Source organism: Tamandua tetradactyla, chromosome 3 (genome assembly GCF_023851605.1).
Source record: "Tamandua tetradactyla isolate mTamTet1 chromosome 3, mTamTet1.pri, whole genome shotgun sequence".
Taxonomy (NCBI): domain Eukaryota; kingdom Metazoa; phylum Chordata; class Mammalia; order Pilosa; family Myrmecophagidae; genus Tamandua; species Tamandua tetradactyla.
The window spans coordinates 11,288,836-11,306,611 of record NC_135329.1 but is presented as its reverse complement, the minus strand read 5'-3'; the positions used below and the strand labels follow the sequence as shown (position 1 = coordinate 11,306,611).

The window sequence follows — 17,776 nt, the reverse complement described above, 5'->3', positions numbered from 1 at the left end:
CCGCCTCGTTTGCCGGACCCGTTTCTATCTAGTCCCTGGTTGGTTAGCCTGCTGTCTTTCCTCACAATCACTTCCTGGTCACGCTGCGGGAGGCTGGCCCGCTTCACTTTCCATGGACTACGTCTCCCGTGTGGCTCTGCGGCGGCGGAAGCGGAAGCGGGCACGGAGGTACCAGCTGGTCTCCGTAGGGGGGGTGCTAGGGGGCTCCATGAATGGAAGCGGCGGCGGTGGCGGGAGCGGCCTGAGCTGGGCAGCGGGGCCAGGGCCGGGGGCTCCCCGGGTCCCGCACCGCTGCATGGGGGCGGCCCGCGGGCCCTGAGAGGGAAGGCGGGCGGGCCGAGTCGGGAGGGGCGGGGCCGAGCGGCCGCAGGCCGGAGGCGCGTCGGGCTGGAGCCGGTCACGATGCCCCGAAGGAAGCAAAGCCACCCGCAGCCCGTGAAATGTGAGGGGGTCAAGGGTCATGGGTCAGGGGCCGCGAGGAGGGAGGAGCGGGGGTGGGGTCAGTGGAGTGGGTTTGGGTCAGGGTGAAGGGGGGGACTCCGGAGGGCTGGGGTGGGCTATCTGGACTCCTAGCTTCCGACTGGGGTACTGAGGGAACCCGAGAGGGTCAACGAGTACGGGAAGTAGGTCCACGAGGGCTGGCTTCCCGGGGAGGGGGCGATGGGCATGGAGATATTCAGGGAGAATCATAAGCCCCCTGCCCTCTCCAGTGGATACTGAAGACTCTCTCGAGGAAGGACCCGGGGCCCTGGTGTTGGAGAGCGATTTGCTACTAGGCCAGGATCTGGAGTTTGAGGAGGAAGAGGAAGAGGAGGAAGGTGACGGCAACAGCGACCAGCTCATGGGCTTTGAGAGAGACTCTGAAGGTAGGTTTTGGGGACCTGGTGAAGGACTAGTGACTGCCAGGATCTCAGCCCTTTAGGAGGCACGTTAGGGTTTAGTGCTAGTGAGTTAAACACCATTTCCTGTCACAGCCTCGGGCTGGTTTAATTTAGATTTGAGCTAGAGTTCTTCATTCGCCTATTGGTACAGTAAGCGCCATCACTTTGGGGAGATTTTTCATTCTATACAAGTCTATATTTTAGTGAAGTTCTGGGGCCTGGCCCAAAGTCTTAACCAAGATTGTGGGGGACTCATGGAGCACTTAGTTAAAAGTAAATGTCCTCTAATAATCTCATTCCCCATCTTTGCTCATTCCTTTTGTGTTTCTACTTTTAAGAAGGTCATGAAGCAGCCTTTCAATAAATGATTCTAGCTAGTACTTATGTCTAACTCTTTCACCTGAAGCATAAGCTCCTTTTGTATTGATAGGTTTAGTCTTTACCTCAAATAGGCCTTTCTTCCACTTTCAGCTCTTCCCTGTGTTAGCATCATCCTGTCCTGATTTGCTGTACTACCTACCCACTTGTTTTTAGAAGTCATTGAGGGGAATCCACGTCAAAGCTTAGAAGTGGTAGTTCAAGCATTACTTTCATTGTTTCTAACCTCACTCTAGATTCTGCCTCACTCTTTAGGCAGGATATTTTATTTTATAATCAGCTTCATAATAAAAGGGGCCTTACTAATATAGACATTAGAAAAAGGTCTTAGGTTTCTACCTTTTGTATTTTTGTTTTCTTATCCTGAGAACCCATTAATTACATAATTTATTCCCATCAGAGGTCCACTTTGAGCCACGGATAATTTTCCATTTAGTGGAACCAAGTATGGCTTAACTCTACTATTACTAGGTTAATCCAGGCTCAAAGGTAGACAATGAACATCTGGAGGGGAGAGCTTGAAGGCTAGTTGAAGCTAAAAGAAGGCTGGGGCCAAACAAGAGGGGAAACTGTAAATAAGAAAGAGTCTGGGGCCTGTTCCTACTCCATGTTGACATCCCTTCTCATGTCTTTCTCACCAGGAGACTCTCTGGGAGCTAGGCCTGGGCTTCCCTACGGGCTGAGTGACGACGAGTCTGGGGGCGGCCGGGCACTGAGTGCTGAGAGTGAAGTTGAGGAGCCAGCCAGGGGTCCAGGGGAGGCCAGGGGTGAGAGGCCAGGCCCAGCCTGTCAGCTGTGTGGGGGGCCGACAGGTGAGGGGCCGTGTTGTGGGGCAGGAGGGCCGGGTGGGGGGCCCCCGCTGCCCCCACGGCTACTGTACTCATGCCGCCTCTGCGCCTTCGTGTCCCACTACTCGAGCCACCTGAAGCGGCACATGCAGACACACAGCGGGGAGAAGCCGTTCCGCTGTGGCCGCTGCCCCTACGCCTCAGCCCAGCTCGTCAACCTGACGCGGCATACCCGCACCCATACTGGCGAGAAGCCCTACCGCTGTCCCCACTGCCCCTTTGCCTGCAGCAGCCTGGGCAACCTGAGGCGGCATCAGCGCACCCATGCAGGGCCTCCCACTCCTCCCTGCCCGACCTGTGGCTTCCGCTGCTGTGCCCCACGACCAGCCCGGCCTCCCACTCCCACAGAGCAGGAAGGGGCAGTGCCCCGGCGACCTGAAGGTAAAAAGCCAGGGATCAAAGAACCTGGGACAGGGGAGGGTGACCCTAGGGATACTTGGACTCATAGTCCAGGTCTTGTTGTCCCCACAGATGCTCTGCTCCTTTCAGATTTGAGCCTCCATGTGCCACCAGGTGGTGCCAGTTTCCTGCCAGACTGTGGGCAGCTACGGGGTGAAGGGGAGGGTCTCTGTGGGACTGGATCAGAACCGCTGCCAGAGCTGCTGTTCCCGTGGACCTGCCGGGGCTGTGGACAAGAGCTGGAGGAGGGTGAGGGTAGTCGGCTAGGAGCTACCATGTGTGGGCGCTGCATGCGAGGAGAGGCTGGAGGGGTTGCCAGTGGGGGGCCCCAGGGCCCCAGTGACAAAGGCTTTGCCTGTAGCCTCTGCCCTTTTGCCACTCACTATCCCAACCACCTGGCTCGGCACATGAAGACACATAGTGGAGAGAAGCCCTTCCGCTGTGCTCGCTGTCCCTATGCCTCTGCTCATCTGGATAACCTGAAACGGCACCAGCGTGTCCATACAGGAGAGAAGCCCTACAAATGCCCTCTCTGTCCCTATGCCTGTGGCAACCTCGCCAACCTCAAGCGTCATGGTCGTATCCACTCGGGTGACAAACCTTTTCGGTGTAGCCTTTGCAACTACAGCTGCAACCAGAGCATGAACCTCAAACGCCACATGCTGCGGCATACAGGCGAGAAGCCCTTCCGCTGTACCACCTGCGCCTACACCACAGGCCACTGGGATAACTACAAGCGTCACCAGAAGGTGCATGGCCATGGTGGGGCAGGAGGGCCTGGCCTCTCTGCCTCAGAGGGCTGGGTCCCACCTCATAGCCCACCCTCCTTGAGCTCTCGGGGTCCAACAGCCCTGGGCACAGCTGGTAATCGGGCTGTCCATACGGACTCACCCTGAACTAGGCCCTTCTCCCCCAGGACCCTATGGATTAGCCCTGATCTTCCTGTATGTTTTATACAGACTGACCAGAAGCCACCTTCTCTTCCTTTTCCCCCCGCTGGCCAGGGGCTCCACAGACTAATCTAGGCACTATATGGACCAGCCCAAACCCCATGGGCAGGGGGCCCATATGGACCAGGGGCTTTGCCTTGACTGATGCACTTCATGAGCTCAGTGAGAAGGGCCCTGTATTCACCTCCACTGCTCCCAGGAGCTGTGGAGGGAGTGGCTGGGGGACAGCCCAGCCTCCCACCTGTTTAACTTATTTCAGTGCTTTATAATAAAGGAAACACTAACAAAGCCATGTCTATGCTGAGTTGACAATGGCAAGCACAGCTCGGCCTCTCCCTTAGCACAGTAGTACTGCTGTGATGAGGGAAGCAGGGGCAGTGAGGGCACCAAAGGTAGGCAGCAATCAGGCTGAGTTTAATGATAGGGAGCTGGGCCAGACTATACACAGACCTCTGCCCATCCCCTTGGCCCATGGCCAGAAGCCAGAAGCAGCCAGGGGAGGGGGAGGGGGAGGAAAACGGACTAATTCCTCCCAAGGCATGTAGCCATGGTCCCTTGGACTTAGTGCAAAATACTAAATGCTAATTTGGCATCAATGGCCAGCTCTGAAAAAAAAAAAAAGAGGGGGCAGTCCTTTTTGTAACCAGCCCAGGGGGAAGGGAAGGGAAGGTTGGTTAGAAGGCCCCTGGCCAAGGGGAGAAAAGGGGAAGGTAGGAAGGAGGAAGGTAAAGACCTCCCAGCTTAGGGACACAGGCACAGGGCAAGTTTCTGTATATTCCTCTGGGGTAGAGGGCTGACATCCAAGCAGTGGATTATAGATCCTCATCTCCAATGCCCTCGAAGGCGAAATTGCCGTGGACATCACTGGCACTGGCATCTGTGCTGGGACTGCCAATCCCCCGCAAACTCACAGCACTCAGCTTGCTCTGTAACAAAGACAGGGCAGGGGTCAGAGGACCTGAGCCTCCCTGAGATACCCTACAAACACCAACCTCACCAGCCCTCATAGGCAACTCACTGAGAGTTTGACCATGGACTCCCGGCTGGCATCTGGTGACTCCTGGGGAAGAGGCAGAGAGGTGTGTCAGAGACCTCACTGGGGAAAGGAGGAGACAAGGTTGGGAGCTGGGGTACAGACCAGTAATACTTACAAGCAGTGGTGGGGACTTCACTGCTTGCTGACTGTCTGACCGTCTTAGGGTGCCCCCCACACGCCGGCGCAGCATCTGGGATGGCAACACAAGGTGTTGATGAGGGTAGGATCGCCCCCTTTAGAGTCCCAACCACTCTCCCATCTCTACCCACTCCCTCTCAGAAGCCTCACACCTAGGACAAAAGGCAGGGAGAACACAACCACTCAGCTGCTTAGTCCCTGTTTGCTTCTTACCTTCCTGATGCTGCCGCCAGATTTCTTCACCATCAGTTCATCTACCATAGACTGTAAGCAGATGCTCATCATGATGGCCTGAGGGTGAGAAGAGAGCTCGGCCTGACTACAGGGGTCACCCTGTGCCCGGTACCCCTCAGACAAGGGCCCCCACTCACATGGAGTCCCAGAAGCCCTAGACTTGAGAATCTAAGAGTGATGGTATAATGGGCTTCAGAGGAGGCCTGAGGATGGGCTCACACCTGGGGACTGGTGATGGTGACCCACTGTAGTCGGTCCTTGCTCATGAGGTATTCGAAAGCCAGTTCCAGGCGTACCTCGCCCCGACCCCGGCCTGGGCTATTTGTGCCTCCACTGGGCAATGGCACCTAGAAAGGGAAGGGGAATGAGGCTGAGTTTATTTTGACCAACCTGTCTCCCTCCCCAACTCATCACTGCCAATTCCTGAAACTCAAGGCCACTCACGCCCCCATCCCAGCAGGCCTCCCACTCCTGCCCCAACTCACTGAGGAGGTAACCCGCCAACACCGCATGCGGGTGACCCGGAAGGAGCCTTCACGGAGCTGCTGGCCAGGAAGGCGTAGCTGGAGGCTGAGCTCACTGTTGCCTGCGCTTACCACCACGGGACAGTCCTTCTCTGGGAAGTCGGCCACACAGGCATCAAAGCGCAGGTAGCCATAGTGCCGCAGAGTCTGGGCCAGCCTCAGGAACTGAAATGCAGATGCCATATGGGGTGGGTCAAGGAGAAGGAGCAGGGCAACTTGAGGAAACTTGGAGGTGGACAGGAAGGAGGCAAGGCTCACCTCCTTCTTGGAGACCTTCTCTTGCAGAGATTTGAGCTGCCGATGCTGCTCCTTGGTGACCAGGATCCAACCACGCTCAATATCTGAAACTGTCTACAGTGAAGACAAGGGATGGGGGAGGGGCTTCCAGTCAGAGGTTTGAGGAAAGTGTCCAGTTACCTCTGTCCAGCCTGACCACTACTTCCACACTTGAAATCCCTTTGCAGTGAGTCTTTATCAGCTTATAAAATAGGGAGAACAGACATTGTGCCAGTGGCCAGTATTCTAAGAACTTCCCCAGATCTGGGTGTAGAAACATGAAAGGTGTATTCTTGGGAGAGTGGGCCACCAAGACCTGTTTCCAGGGGAAGCGTTCTGAGGCAGCGCCAAGCTCACCTGAGCATAAAGCAGGTTCAGGCCAACCCGGTTCTCCATGACATCATCATCATAGGCAGAGTCCCAATAACTGTGAGGCCAAGGGGTGGAGAGGAGTAATAGAACTAAGCTGGGGTAATAAAGCAAGAGGTAGAATGGAAAATGGAAGCAAAATGGGAGCAATTTGGAACTCTCGGGGGCTAATGGTTCTACAGTTGGGAGAAGCTTAAGCTTAGGTCTGGTAGAAGTACCCAGCTCTACCCCTTGTTCTAATTATTCTGTCTAAATACATGGCCCAATGATCCAATCCAGCACCCTCCTCCTCTTCCAAGCCCAGCCCTGACCTCTTCCTTAGTACAATCTTATACTCTTGACTCCGGAGGCTGGTAACAGACACATAAGGCAGCTCAAACTCTTGCAACTTCCGTACAACTATGGGTAAAAAAAACAAAACAAAACAAAACAAAAAACAGAAAAATATCATGACACTCAAGGAGAGGAAAATTAAGAGGGGAAGCTGCCCTAAGGAAATGCCACATTCTGGTCTCCAATACAGAGGGTGGCAAATTCACTACTGGAAGCACAGGGAGGGAAGCAGTAAAGTCCAGAGAAACTCACAAGAAAAGGCTCCATCCTCTTTGTCTCGAACTAGAAAGAGACTAAAGTATCCAATCAAGTCATCTGGAAGATCCAGTTTTGCAGCCACTGCCTGGAAACAGGGATAGGAAGTATAGCTCATCATACCGGCTCGTTCTAATCATCCCCAGCGTAGGCCCCTGGGAAAAGGGGAGCAGTGCAGAACAAGGGCCTCACCTCCAGGACATCCTCAGTTTGATCCGAAGTTAGTACACTGACCAGAACTTTCTGCCCATTGCTGAGCAGCACTTCCAAGGAGACCTCTTCTGTGGGGACCTGCTGTGTCTCCTGGTGGTAAGCAAACATGGGGAGGAAGGTACCAGCTTATTAACACCTGCCCATGGTCCAGCTCTGATCCATCCCCAACTCTATTTGTAGGTCCTTCTGCTGTCTATTCTCAGCTGCTTAAATAAAGGCTGGTGTTTCCTTGATTTCACCCATATACCAAAAAAAAAGTGCAGGGCTGACTCCTCTATAGCCCCTCATTCAAATGACCTGGCCTTCCAACAAAGATCCTTCCCTTAAATCTTAGTTCCATACAAAGCCTCACCTGTTGTGCCCGACGCAGGAAACTATTAAAGGTTTCGCTGCTTCCAAGCAATGGGTCTTGCCGAACTGTGGGGACAAGGAACAATGTTCCAGTAAAGGACTCCCTCTTGGCTCCCTCCAGTCCTCTTCTTGGTAAGTGTTCCCTGACCTCCTCCTTGGGCTCGTGATGGCCTGCCACATCCCCCAGCTGGTGTCACCTCACTAAATTCTTCACCTGCCTCACCCTGAGCTACCACCTAGTTGTGTCCAGTCTGTACAAGTAGGGAAATAACTGATGGTAATCTAAAGCACAGCAAGTACAAATGAAGTTTTCCCCAGCAATCTAAATTGCTTTAAGAATAGTGTTATACTAGTATTTTCCATAGGTGTTAGAGCCCAAATTGTTTTGCTAGTATACAGACTTACACAATTCTTATATACTTTATACTTTTACTATTTAATTAACAGATCAAACTAGAGGCTTTCCAGATCTAAAACTGAATTTAGGACCTTCTACAGAACCAGCGTTTTTAGTTTCTCTCCACAATCAACACAGCCTAAAGTTTCCTCCAACCACTCACCAGCTTGCATGTACTTTTCTAACTGCTCTCTCCTCTGTTCTACCTCGGCAGGTGTCAGAGAGAAAAGCTTCTTTGGGGGGAATGCAGGAAGTACATTGGCCCCATACTCCTTCCGAAGCTATTTAAGAAAAAGAAACACAACTCTTCACATAAACATAGAAGAGGTACCAGACCCACCATGTTGTCTTGGGCATGTGCCCCTCTCAGTCCTTGTGCCCCTGCCCCCCCCCCCCCCCGACCATCTGGGAAACAATTCACTGACAGAGGAACCATCTCAAAGGAGCCATGCCCTAGTCCTCCTATCTTACCGTGTATAAGTAAGCCCCTCCACCTGTGGAGGTTTGAGTGGGATCAGAGCATTGAGAGTCCCTTAATTATCTAGCAAGACACTGCTTTTGAACCCTGACAGGAAGCAAAGGGCTTTATAAGGAAGTTTATGTGCACAAATAGTTAAGCAGTAGCTAGCAATGTTCACAAAGTATGTTTGGACTTAGAGGGTCCTTGGCAATAAACTATTCCATTTTTCAGTTGTAAAAACTAAGCCCCAAAGAAATGAGGCAAATTGTTCAGGGTTGCACAGTTAATTAGTAGAGCCAGGATTCTGTACTGAGTTAAATACACCATTCACAATCTGGTGAGAAAGGCAGAAAAACATTGCAAACCTGATACACAGCAATAATTGGAGCAGCTACTAGTACTGAGATAGGCCAAAGAACAAAAGGAAATCGGTGAATGATTTATATGAACTCGGAAAAAGAATTTCAAGTTGCAGCTCGGATGACGAGGAATGTGCTTTGGCAGCTGGGAGGAGATTGGTTTTTCTAAACACAGGCAAAGACTGAAAAGCAGTGAGAATGGGGACAGAGAAAAGCAGGAAGGAAGATAGGAGTATAGTGAGGAAAAACAGTGAGCACAGCAGATTCTAAGCTTATTAGAGAGCTCCCCCGGAAATGTCAGACAGTAAGATAAAGCAAGTATCCTGCCCTGTGGCAGTGATTAAAGAACTACTGCATACGGGAAAGCAATGAGGGAGGAAAATGGAGAGGGCTTAAAGTTGCCTCAAGGCAGGCTGCTAGTCCCACCTGCTCGTGCAGCCCCAGGAGCTGGCTGTAGCGCACCCGACAGTGCAGGACTCCATTCACGTGAATGTTATAGGCCTGAGGACACAAAAGCAGGTAAGCATTTTAGGGTCGCGGTCTGGACTACCCCGTTGAAGGCCATGACCGGAAGTTGCCCGGCACAGCTCGATCTGAGTAACCGGCCGAAATCTGCCGAGAATTAGCCTGTCCTCTCTGTGAGGACAGTCCCAAGACAAAAGGACCAGTCCAGGAGGACGAAAGGCGTTAGGGCCGCAGTCTCCCTCCCCGACAGGCCAGGGACGCCCGCTGGAGCCGCCGCGGCCCAGCCAGGGGAGAAGACGTGGCTGAACAAAGGACCTGCAGAAGCTGAAGCGAACTCTCGACGAATCGGGGACATCAGATTTCAGGAGTCAGCAGCCCCGGACCAGACCCGGAGGGTGGAGGCCAGGCTTCGGATGCCGCTCCGGGAGGGCTCCGGCCCGTTATCCCCGCCCCTGCCCAGCCCGGCGCCGGCCGCTCCTCACCACGTAGGCGGAGCCGCCGCTGTCCCCATTGCGGGACTCGGTTTCGGGAATGGAAAAGTGCATGTTCCCGGCAGCAAAGTCTGGCCGGGTTGCGGACTGTGAGGGCCGCGGCGGCTCTGAACGCTCGCCTCGGCTGCTCAGCGCGTCCCCGCAGCCTCACTCGCCATTTTGGGGGGGCCGGAGATCCTAGGTGGGAAGGGAGGTAGGACGGGAGGTGGGACGGGAGGTGGGACGTCCGCCCCAGGCCGCAGCTCCCCTGGCATGCTGGGAACTGTAGTCTGAAGGGTAAGAGGCCGTCGGGGCTGGGCGGCCACAGAGGCAGCGCCCTCCTCGGCACCCGTAGCTCGGGGGTGGAGCCTCGGTGCACGCCGGGGATTGTTGTCCGCTAGGGCTGCGCGCCGCGGGTGACTGCGGCTCAGCCTCAGGGCCAGGTGGCGCTGTGGTCTCAGTGACCGCGGAGCAAGGTACCGGGGGGCCCAGTGACCGAGGGGGCGGAGCCTAGGACGGAGAGTGATGGCTGCCGTAGCTGTGGCTGTTCGTAAAGGTGAGTGAGGGGCCCGGGGGCACAGATACGCGAGCTGACCGGCTCCGGCCGGCTGGTTCTAAGCCCTCGGGCTGGCTCATCTGGGCCGGATCGGCGAGTACTGGTGCCAGGCCTGACTCGGATCTGCACAACCCGGCGCGCCCTGCCGACTGGTCGCTGTGAGTAGGGTGGGTGACCCCGCCTTTCTCCCTGGCTCGTCTTTCCTTTGATCCTACCGCGCAGCGCGTCCCCACGCGGAGCTCTGTCTCGCCTCGCGCCCGGCCGGGGAGCCGTGGTCATGCCGACACAGCAGCCGGTTGCGTCGAATCCCCTCAAACCCTCCCAGAGCCTCTCCTGCTCACTTTGCGCTCTGTTTTCTGATGCAGAATCGGGATCCGGGATGAAGGCGGAACTTTCTTCCCCCCGGCCTGGGGTAAGTGAGGGTGTCCTCCCCAGCTCTTATGTCAGTGTTTTTCTTGGTTCGCAGGACGCTGTGTCAACTTAATTTCCCCACCGGCTCCCTCCCTCTTTCATTCTGTTTTTTTGGTAAAATGAGATTTTGCCCAGTTTCCTCGGTAAACTGACTGACCGTGGGGAGAAGCGTCGATATCTGTGGGATATAAGCTTTTAGTAGGTAATTGATGGCAGTTAGGGAGACTTCGGGACTTAACTTTGTGAAACTCTTGTAGCATCCGATAGTGTTTATCTCCCTTGGAAATGTTGGAGAAGAGTAGTATTCTGTGTTTGTGTCTCAGGCAGGTGGGAGGGAGATGACCCAAGAAGAGAAGCTACAGCTTCGGAAGGAAAAGAAACAGCAGAAGAAGAAACGGAAGGAGGAAAAGGGGGCCGAACCAGAAACTGGTTCTCCTGTATCCATCGCCCAGTGTCAAGGTTTCTGGGACAGGGAGCTTTAAAAGGACTGGGGTGTAGAGCTGGCAGAGGGATGTGATGGGAGAGAGGTTGGGGAGACAAGGCAGAGTTTGAGAAAATGAAAAGAGAAAAGAAAAAAGGTTAGATAAATAGGGGAATGAGGCTTTGGCTGGGGCCCAGATGTTATCTGCCTGGGCCTTGGGCACCTTTTCCTTCTACCTTTTGTAGGCCCAACCAGAGAATCCCTAGGGCCTGGCAATCATTCAGGAACTCCTGTGGAAAAAGGTTCAGCTGGTCGGAGTAAAGCTGAACTTCGTGCTGAGCGGCGGGCCAAGCAGGAGGCAGAGCGGGCCCTGAAACAGGCAAGGAAAGGGGAACCAGGAGGGCCGCCTTCTCAGACCTGCCCCAGCACAGTTGGAGAAGCCCCTTCAGGTATCTTCCCTTCATATCAAGACCTCTGTTACATCTAAATCTTAAGTCAGCTCAGTTCTCCAGAATAAAACAGCTCACCTTCCTTTTCTTTGCCTTGGGACCCATAGTTCAAAATTTTCTTCTCAACCCCATCTTATCCCTATTCCTCCTTCCATTTTCCCCTTACTCTTCCTTTCCTTTCCTATTTTTATGATGCTCTTTATACTGTAAGAACAAATTACCCATTTTCACCTATAGTATCTTGAGAGCGTGATCTTTATTTTTTAGGAGTGAAGCATCTCCCAGAGTGTGTTCAGGTTGATGACCCCACACCTCTGAGAAGGCTTGTCAAGAAACCAGAGCGACAACAGGTAGCAAGTGGGTTTAGTGCATGACTAGAAAGATCTTAGGGAGATGGGATAGAGGGAAGAGAGATGCTTGGGACAAAGTGAGACCCAGGAGAAGGATGAGTGTTTGGGTCAAGGTAGTCTCACTATTTACTTCTTCCAGCTTCATCCCATAAATTTAAAATTTTGGCCCGTTGGCCCCATTCCCCTGTTTTGTCAAGGTTCCTACACGAAAGGATTATGGATCCAAAGTCAGTCTCTTCTCTCACCTGCCCCAATACAGCCGACAAAACTCTCTGACCCAGTATATGAGGTAGGATCCTATGAAATTGTCATAATTTTTAAGTCTGAGGAGTTTCAGTAACTCAGTATTGAAATTGACTGGAAATTTGAAGTTGGATCTCTGGGAAAAAGGATGGACTAAGGCAAAAACTAGGAGAAATGGGGGAATCTGTGCTAGTGAAGGAAGTTGTTTTTTATCAGGGGCAGGTGGGCTATGGGTGCTCAAGCTCCCTTGCAAAGTGTGTGACACCGCCATCCCATCAGCATCCCATCCTCTGTGATCCACCCAGCCATGGTGCGGCTTGGCCTGCAGTACTCCCAGGGCCTGGTCAGCGGCTCCAATGCCAGGTGTATTGCCCTGCTTCGTGCCTTGCAGCAGGTATGCTCATCCCATTCCCACGTATGACCCAACTCCACCTTACCCAAAACTACCCCAGCTTTTTTTACCAAAGGTAATTGTAGGGTGGGGAGAGGGAATGCCTCCACCCTCAGAATACCTTCCTCAATGAGGTTTACCCCAGCCCCTTTCCAGAGATTTTATTTGGGGCATTTTGCTGATCAGCTTATGTTCTCCCTAGGTGATTCAGGATTATACAACACCTCCCAATGAAGAACTCTCAAGGGATCTAGTGAATAAGCTAAAACCCGACATCAGGTAAGGGCAACTGCTCCAAGTCTACCCCCACCTACCCAGTCATTTTCTTGTACCCTTTCTCTTGCTTTTCAACCTCTATTTTCACTTTTCTGTCCTCTTGTTTTCTCTTTAAGTAAATTTTTAAAATGTGAAAGCTTTGTAAACTGTAAAGAGTTGCACAAATGTAAGGTATTGTTATAGCTTCCTTTCCCAGTGCCGTCCTCTGTCAGCGAGCATGTACAACGCCATCAAGTTCCTTAACAAGGAGATCACGGGTGTGAGCAGCTCCAAGCGGGAAGAGGAGGTGATGAGTGTGAGGAATGAGAAAGGCATACAGTTGGGGGTAGAGTTAAGCAACGTGTTCAGGACTCCCAGGAAGGGCAACACAAACCATTCTGCCCTTGTCAGGGGCCAAGGAAGTGGTTGGGCAGTCTGACTCATCCACCTTTGGGCCCATTATTGTATACATATTCAAGCATCTGGCATGATAAGCAGAGGTCCCCAAGCATCTTACTCCATCTAGGCCAAGTCAGAACTTCAAACAGCCATTGATCGGTATGTGAAAGAGAAGATTGTGCTTGCAGCTGAAGCAATTTCACGCTCTGCTTATAAGAAGATCAGTAATGGAGATGTGATCCTGGTTTATGGATGGTATGGTCCAGATCAGGGTGCTGGAAAGGAACCCTGTGTCTGAGAAAATTGGGGGGTAGAATGATTTGAAGAAGGGGTTACCCCCTTGCCCTTTAGGAATGGGCTTGCTATCAGTTAGTGACATTGATAGCTGAATTCTCCTCCATTCACTCCAGCTCGTCTCTGGTATCACGAATTCTTCAGGAGGCCTGGGCCAAGGGCCGGCGGTTTCGGGTAGTAGTGGTGGACAGCCGGCCACGGCTGGAGGGAAGGCACACACTACGTTCTCTAGTCCGTGCTGGGGTCCCTGCCTCCTACCTGATGATTCCTGCAGCCTCCTATGTGCTCCCAGAGGTGAGGGCAGGGGAAAGGGACTCCAGAATTGGAGGTAGAGGGTTATAGTAATAGAGGCATAATCCTACCTTCCTAAGGTTGAATTATTTAAAACATTTTAGAATTAAATAGACCCTGTTTATACTTAATAGGAAAACCATCTATACCATGCCATAATACAGTTTAGCTATTGCAAGGATATTATATTAAACCAGCCACCACCAAGAGGGAACAGGACAAAAGTTACCACAGAGTTTATTTTTTCTGTGGGAGGTTTTGTGGGTCAGTAGTTAGGTGTTTCTAAGAGAGCCACCGTTAAGATTTGTTATTCATTGCCGCTGTTCTGGGCAGAAGCAGGAAACTTTATTTGTGCATTGATACCACATATGACATTTTTCCTCCCTTCCCCACTCTCCAAAACAGGTTTCTAAGGTGCTTTTGGGAGCTGATGCACTCCTGGCCAATGGGTCTGTGATGTCACAGGTCGGGACAGCACAGCTGGCCCTGGTGGCTCGAGCTCATAATGTGCCCGTGCTGGTCTGCTGTGAGACGTACAAGTTCTGTGAGCGTGTGCAGACTGATGCCTTTGTCTCTAATGAGTTAGGTAAGGAGACCCAAGAGGGCGGAAGAGAATGTTCTAGGGAACCTGAGTTTTGAGAGGGTGAGGGGAGGTTAAACTACAACTTGATTTCTAAAAGGACATAAATGGGTAAATCTTCCATTGCAGATGACCCTGATGATCTGCTGTGTGAGCGGGGTGAACATGTGGCCCTGGCTAACTGGCAGAACCATCCATCTCTACGGCTGTTGAATCTTGTCTATGATGTGACTCCCCCAGAGCTTGTGGATCTGGTGATCACAGATCTGGGGATGATCCCTTGCAGTTCTGTGCCTGTTGTCCTAAGAGTCAAGAGCAGTGACCAGTGAAGGGGAAACACAGGGTCAATAAATGACATACTCCCTATATTCAGCAGTTCTGTCTTTTTATCTCTTGTGTCACAGCTATTGAAAGTAGAAATCCAGACTCCCCAGCTCCTTTTATTAGCTACTATCAACCTCAGTACTTTATAGAGAGCCTTACAGGTGACTCTACCTCCAAACCAGAGCTTTGGGGCCAAAGTGAAGGTTAGTTCGGAGACCAAAAACTATCCAAGTCATCATTTTTCCAGCATCTACGTGCCATACGGTGAGCTAGGTATGAAGAGGAGTGTCAAGAAGAGAGTCCTATCCTTAGCAGTAGCTTACATTTATTGAGTTCTTATCATGTGTCAGAAACTGTTCTAAGCCCTTTCTTTCTTAACCCTTTAGGAAAATTAATACAACTTTATAAAGTGAGATTTTACAGATGAGAAAACTGAGAGGTTATTTGCCCAAGATAACACAGCTAATCAGTGATTACCAGGATGTAATCTGAGTCAGTCTGGATCCAGAGACTTGTGTCCTTAATTTTTATGCTATATGTACTTAAGGAGCACTTATCATGGTGGGGGAGGAGAGACAGAAATATCTACAATGTAAGATAAATTCCTTTAGTAATATGAACAGAGTTTTTCGGAAGCAACCAAGGATGATGGCATTGGGTCTAGTAAGGTTGGAAAAGATTTCACAGGTAACATCTGACCTAGTCCTTGAAAGATAAGAAATTTCCCACTTGGAAAAAAGAATGTGAAGGCAGTTCAGCATAGGAAATTGCTTGAACAATATAGGCCCTATATTAGGCCAGAATAGGCCCTAAAGTGACTGACCTATTTCTAAGTGTCAAGTACTGTGGTGAGGCTAGAACGAAGGCTTATGTGGACAGTGTTGAAGCTGCAAAACAGGTCAAGGCCAGAGTGTGAGAGTCTAACCACTGCCTAAAAATGGAGAGTCATCCATTCTCTGTGCATGTGTTTTCTTCAAAAAGTTGAAACAGCATAAAAGTAGAGTGAATAATACAAAGAATGCCCATCACCAGATGCAACAGTTATTCAGATTTGCCACGTTTGCTTTCTCTTTACTTATTTCACTTTTTTTGGGGGGGGGCGGTGCATGGTCTGGGAATCCAACCTGCGTCTAATGCATGGAAGGCAAGCATTCTACCACTGAACCACCATGCTGAAGTTATTTTAAAGCAAATCCCAGACATACCATTTCACCCCTACAGATTTCAGTATATGCTTCTAAAAAATATCGGTATTTCCTTATATAAACATAATGTCACTTTCATACTTAATACTACTTAGTATTAGCCAGAGCATAGTCAAATTTGTCTCAAAAATGACTTTTTACAGTTGGTTTGCTTGAATCTGTATGCAAACAAGTCCACATGTTGTATTTGGTTATGTCTCTTTAAATTTCTTGTACTCAAAAGCTACTTTCCAACCTACTTTTTTCTAGAAGTTGAAAATGCCAGGTCAATTATCTTATAAAATATCCCACGTTCTGGATTGTCGGCTTCCTTGTGATATCATTTAATTCATTCCTCTATGCCCCTGTATTTCCATTCAACTTTTTGGTCAAGAATACTTCATAAGTGGTGCTAAGTGCTTTAAACTACCTCATGTCAGAAGGCGAACAACCGGTTGTTCTACCTTCGGTGATGAGTGGGCCAGGCCATGAAAACCTGACCATTTTAGTCTCCTAAATTTAGTGGTTTTACCCACTGGTGATTATTGCCTGAATTATTTCATTAGGGGTTGCAAAATGGTGATTTTTAAAAATTCTCTCACTCTTTCCACATTTACTAGCTGGTATTCTTCCCTCGTCAGTTAGGGCTATATATATTCAAAATTATAATTCATACTGGAAAGGCAGGATAAAATGCTTAATCCTTCTATCTGCCAATTTTTAGGAAGGAGGTAGTTCCTAGCTATATCTACATGAGTAGCTATTGCTGTTTTGGCTTTTTCTTTATTTTTTTAGGATTGTGAACTCATGGGTGTTTTTATATTTAATTTAAGCAGAAAAGTATGTTCATTAAAATGATACTAAGTTTGGATTATTAAGGTGGTGACAGTAGTTTTTAACATTTTTAAATTGTGAAATATACAAAACAATAAATTTCAAAGTACAGTTTAACAAACAGTTATAGAACAGATCTCAAAGTTTGGTGTAAAGTTCAGGTTTTTTCTTCTCACTGCTCCAAGACACTGGAGACTGAACAGATAAATCATGATTCAGTAGTCATATTGTTAAATCCTAACTTCTCTGTTGTAACTCCTCTTACTCCTTTGATGCATCTCCCAATTTTTAGGGATATTTGGGTTATGCCCATTTTAACTTTTTTCATGTTGAAAAGGGGTGTCAACAATATGGGATAGGGAGATGGAACTAGTTGGTATTCTTGGAGAGACTGGCACCTCTGTTTCAGGACTTACATGACTTAGGAAACATCTGAGGGTTTTAGATTTCTGAAAAGTAAACTCAGTGTATGCAACTTTTGTAGGATCTCAGATAGAGCCCTAGGTATCCTTTAGGGTTAATAGGAATGATGTTGTTTGGGGTTTGGAAAATTGTGGCAATTAGCAATATCTCGCAGAAGCTTGCATTAAAAGTAGCTTCCAGAAACGCCTTTCAAATCTATTTAAACTCTTAGCCACTGATACTTTATTTTGTTACATTTCTTTTCTCCCTTTAGGTCAGGAAGGCATTGTTGATCCCATGGGGCCAGCGCCAGGCTCATCCCTGGGTGCCAGGCTCATCCCTGGGAGTCATGTCCCACACTGCCAGGGAGACTCAAACCCCTGGACATCACATCCCATGTAGTGGGGAGGGTAATGATTTTACTTGCAGAGCTGAGCTTAGAGAGAGGCCACATCTGAACAACAGAAGTTCTCTGGAAGTAACTCAGGCAAATTATAGGTAAGCTTAGCTTCTCCACTACAGTAATAAGTTTCAAAAGAGCAAGCCTCAAGATCAAGGGCTTGGCCTATCAATTTCGGAGTCTCTAGTGTTCGAGAGAGTATCAGGGGTTTCCCCAGAAGGAAAGTTTAATAGTTTCATATTTTTTTCTCCCATTCCTCAAGGGACTTCGCCAATAGTTTTAAACGATCTGCCCAACATACTCTGGGATGTATTCATCATGGGTTTTTTTATATATTCAATATATACCACTTAATCATCAAAATCAAGCAGGAAATCAACAGGATCAGCTCCTTGCTTTAGAAAGGCAACTGATAAGAGAGTAGAGGCAGGGAATGAGATCAGTTAAGATTACTGCCTATCAGTGAAAATTACAGAGATGCACCTAAACTTTGGACCAGCGATTCTGCTTCTAGGAATTTATCCTCCAGATACAGTGGCACATGTTTGAAGTAACTTACATATAAGGTTTTTATAGCAGCATTTTTTATAATAGAGACTAGAAGCCACTTAAATATTAAAAAGGGATTAATTGAATTATACGATATACAGTTAAAT

The 17,776-nt window shown here is 49.8% G+C and overlaps 3 protein-coding genes across 13 annotated transcripts; 2 read left to right on the top strand and 1 right to left on the bottom strand.

The window, feature by feature from the left end:
* The first annotated feature begins 100 nt into the window (after positions 1-100).
* On the top strand, positions 101-7,150 carry ZNF513 (zinc finger protein 513). Of its 5 annotated transcripts, XM_077152442.1 has the most exons (5): positions 209-442; positions 711-866; positions 1,901-2,488; positions 2,579-3,255; positions 3,423-7,150. In XM_077152442.1, the coding sequence occupies exons 1-5, from the start codon at positions 403-405 to the stop codon at positions 3,435-3,437; spliced, it is 1,476 nt and encodes a 491-aa protein (XP_077008557.1). In that variant the 5' UTR covers positions 209-402; the 3' UTR covers positions 3,438-7,150. The 5 variants fall into 5 exon arrangements, with proteins under 5 accessions (XP_077008559.1, XP_077008555.1, XP_077008557.1 ...); XM_077152444.1 differs by lacking the exon at positions 209-442 and adding an exon at positions 101-168 and having other exon boundaries at positions 2,579-7,150; XM_077152440.1 differs by having other exon boundaries at positions 207-442; positions 2,597-7,149.
* SNX17 (sorting nexin 17) lies at positions 3,850-9,669 on the bottom strand. 3 transcript variants are annotated; one of them, XM_077152445.1, is made up of 15 exons: positions 9,349-9,669; positions 8,828-8,902; positions 7,746-7,863; positions 7,187-7,251; positions 6,814-6,924; positions 6,619-6,709; positions 6,345-6,432; positions 6,022-6,130; positions 5,647-5,739; positions 5,350-5,553; positions 5,086-5,211; positions 4,844-4,921; positions 4,608-4,682; positions 4,475-4,516; positions 3,850-4,382 (listed from the first exon to the last, which is right to left on the bottom strand). In XM_077152445.1, exons 1-15 carry the CDS (start codon positions 9,409-9,411, stop codon positions 4,269-4,271), a joined length of 1,452 nt encoding a protein of 483 aa, XP_077008560.1. In that variant the 5' UTR covers positions 9,412-9,669; the 3' UTR covers positions 3,850-4,268. The 3 variants fall into 3 exon arrangements, with proteins under 3 accessions (XP_077008560.1, XP_077008561.1, XP_077008562.1); XM_077152446.1 differs by having other exon boundaries at positions 6,022-6,091; positions 9,349-9,667; XM_077152447.1 differs by lacking the exon at positions 9,349-9,669 and adding an exon at positions 9,182-9,320.
* Positions 9,670-9,716: 47 nt separating this feature from the next.
* On the top strand, positions 9,717-14,344 carry EIF2B4 (eukaryotic translation initiation factor 2B subunit delta). Of its 5 annotated transcripts, none has more exons than XM_077152436.1 (13): positions 9,717-9,892; positions 10,258-10,304; positions 10,627-10,762; positions 10,970-11,173; positions 11,441-11,523; positions 11,721-11,812; positions 12,046-12,160; positions 12,360-12,436; positions 12,617-12,728; positions 12,939-13,066; positions 13,222-13,399; positions 13,802-13,982; positions 14,106-14,344. In XM_077152436.1, the coding sequence occupies exons 1-13, from the start codon at positions 9,862-9,864 to the stop codon at positions 14,303-14,305; spliced, it is 1,584 nt and encodes a 527-aa protein (XP_077008551.1). In that variant the 5' UTR covers positions 9,717-9,861; the 3' UTR covers positions 14,306-14,344. The 5 variants fall into 5 exon arrangements, with proteins under 5 accessions (XP_077008551.1, XP_077008552.1, XP_077008553.1 ...); XM_077152437.1 differs by having other exon boundaries at positions 9,718-9,892; positions 12,617-12,719; XM_077152438.1 differs by lacking the exon at positions 9,717-9,892 and adding an exon at positions 9,909-10,050.
* The last annotated feature ends 3,432 nt before the right edge of the window (positions 14,345-17,776 follow it).

Excerpts from the sequence above, each read along its gene's own strand:
- ZNF513 (XM_077152439.1), top strand. The coding sequence starts at position 403 with ATGCCCCGAAGGAAGCAAAGCCACCCGCAGCCCGTGAAAT. Across the intron at positions 443-710 it reads CCACCCGCAGCCCGTGAAAT|TGGATACTGAAGACTCTCTC; the intron begins GTGAGGGGGTCA and ends TGCCCTCTCCAG. Across the intron at positions 867-1,900 it reads CTTTGAGAGAGACTCTGAAG|GAGACTCTCTGGGAGCTAGG; the intron begins GTAGGTTTTGGG and ends CTTTCTCACCAG.
- SNX17 (XM_077152445.1), bottom strand. The coding sequence starts at position 9,411 with ATGCACTTTTCCATTCCCGAAACCGAGTCCCGCAATGGGGACAGCGGC. Across the intron at positions 7,864-8,827 it reads TCCTGGGGCTGCACGAGCAG|CTTCGGAAGGAGTATGGGGC; the intron begins GTGGGACTAGCA and ends TTTCTTAAATAG. Across the intron at positions 6,433-6,618 it reads AGAGGATGGAGCCTTTTCTT|TTGTACGGAAGTTGCAAGAG; the intron begins GTGAGTTTCTCT and ends TTTTACCCATAG.
- EIF2B4 (XM_077152434.1), top strand. The coding sequence starts at position 10,170 with ATGCCGACACAGCAGCCGGTTGCGTCGAATCCCCTCAAACCCTCCCAG. Across the intron at positions 13,067-13,221 it reads GTGATCCTGGTTTATGGATG|CTCGTCTCTGGTATCACGAA; the intron begins GTATGGTCCAGA and ends CATTCACTCCAG. Across the intron at positions 13,983-14,105 it reads CTTTGTCTCTAATGAGTTAG|ATGACCCTGATGATCTGCTG; the intron begins GTAAGGAGACCC and ends CTTCCATTGCAG.